Genomic DNA, 1,895 nt, shown 5'->3' on the forward strand with positions numbered 1-1,895 from the left:
GGCATGCAGACTCTCTGAGGTAAAGGTGTGTTTATCTTCAGCTTCACTGGGTATTGTGAAATTGTTTTTCTAATGGTTTCCAGCATTTGCAGCAGCAGTGAGGGCCAGGCTATTGGTATCCCTCTTGCTTCATGTCCTCACAAAGAGCTGGAACTGACAAACTTGATTTGTGCCAATCTGATAAGGCATGAAGAATGACACTGTTTCCCTCTGGATTTCAGGGATGGCTCTGGACACTACCCACTTGTGATTTTTGCATTTATTCTTTTGTCTAGAAATATTTTCTTAAAGTCATAAAAAATCCTATGTTTATTTGTACAAGCTTTTAAGTACTTTTAATTTACACAACTTTTCATACATACTAAAATATAGATGAATATGTCAGTTTTACTGCCCCATTTACCAACAACCCGGCTCTTCTCGTAATGATTTATAATGATACAGTTATTATGTACCAATTCTACACATACAGTTCTGTCTCTGGCCAGAATCCTCTCTAGTTGGGCTATTACTTCACATCTTTTGGAAGAGTTCATCCCACTGTTTTTAATACTTTTGTGAATGGGACCTTTTCCCTATTAAGCAATTTAAAAATTCTGTTTGTTTTTTGGTGTTTTGAGACTTAGTGTATGTAGTCCAGGTTGACCTCTGTTTCATGGTCCTGCCTCAGCCCTCTAAGTGTCAAGAGTACAGGTGGTATGGCACAACCACGCCTGGCTGGGTTGCTTTTGGAACTTGGCTGATCTTATTGGTCCTAGTATATGTAAACAATATTTATTAAATTCGGAAATAGAATTACATATCATCATGACATTTTCAAACAAAGCCATCTGATATGGGTGCTGGGAACTGAACTACAGTCCTCTGAAAGAGCAGTATATGCTCTTACTGCTGAGTTATCCTCCTCCAACCCCCGAATTAGAGAATTTTAAAACAAATAATTTAAAGATATTGTTTTAATGGTTATAGCTCAAGTCTTAGCATATAGCAAAACAATGACCAATGTACTAAAAACTAACTTTCCACAGCTCCCTGGATGACAACAACAAGCACATAGCCAGCCCGGCGCCTGACACCAGCGTTTGAAAAGGAATTTTAGTTACTTTACTTACCATTCGCAAAGCTCTGTCCAACATAGTACTCCAATTCCTTTACATTTGTTTTATTCTCCTGGGTCTTAGGGTCAATGTAATCTTCAGTGGCTGTCACGTTCAGAAACTGGCTCTGGTGAGGGCTGCACGTTAGCTCACAAAACAGGGTCATTAGGTTATAAAAACACGACGGACATCTAAAGAAAAAGCAGATTATGCTTTATGGCTTCAGATAGAATAGCAAAAATGGAAGGTAAAATATTTATAAAATAAAATTTATTTTAAAGAGACAAATAAGTGTCATGAAAAAAAAAAATAGACTCAGGAAAATTTTAACCCTCTTCCCAGACCACAAATTCTTTACATGCATTGGTGTTTTGTCTGTATGTCTGTCTGTGTGAGGATGTCAGAACCCCTGGAACTGGAGTCACAGACAGTTGTGAGCTGCTATATGGGTGATGGGAATTGAACCCGGGTCCTCTGGAAAAGCAGCCAGTGCTCTTAACCACCGAGCCATCTCTCCAATCCCTAAACTCACAAATGCTTGGAACCTTATAGTAACAAAGAAATGGCTTTTAAAATTGCCCTCCTATTACATTTAGCTTATTCAGAAGTAATTTCAAAAAAGGGGGGGGGGAGGCTTTTCTGAATTCTGTGCTTTGTAATTTAGAGATACCTATCTTTATACCAAAGATGTCACATTTCTGATGAAGAGAATGAGGGGTAGATGGGTGTGTGTATGTGGACTGTACGTAGGGGTATTTGTGTGTGTGTGTGTGTGTGTGTGTGTGTGTGTGTGTGTGT

The 1,895-nt window shown here is 38.8% G+C and overlaps 1 protein-coding gene across 1 annotated transcript in view; it reads right to left on the reverse strand.

Annotated features, from left to right (window-relative positions):
* Npc1 (NPC intracellular cholesterol transporter 1) overlaps positions 1–1,895 on the reverse strand; it is a 47,519-nt gene that overhangs the window by 29,017 nt on the left and 16,607 nt on the right. The window contains exon 4 of the mRNA XM_005355762.2: positions 1,113–1,288. Within this exon, the coding sequence (XP_005355819.1) occupies positions 1,113–1,288 (176 nt within the window). The remainder of the gene's footprint in view (positions 1–1,112; positions 1,289–1,895) is intronic.

This window comes from Microtus ochrogaster, chromosome 18 (assembly GCF_000317375.1).
Source record: "Microtus ochrogaster isolate Prairie Vole_2 chromosome 18, MicOch1.0, whole genome shotgun sequence".
Lineage (NCBI taxonomy): Eukaryota > Metazoa > Chordata > Mammalia > Rodentia > Cricetidae > Microtus > Microtus ochrogaster.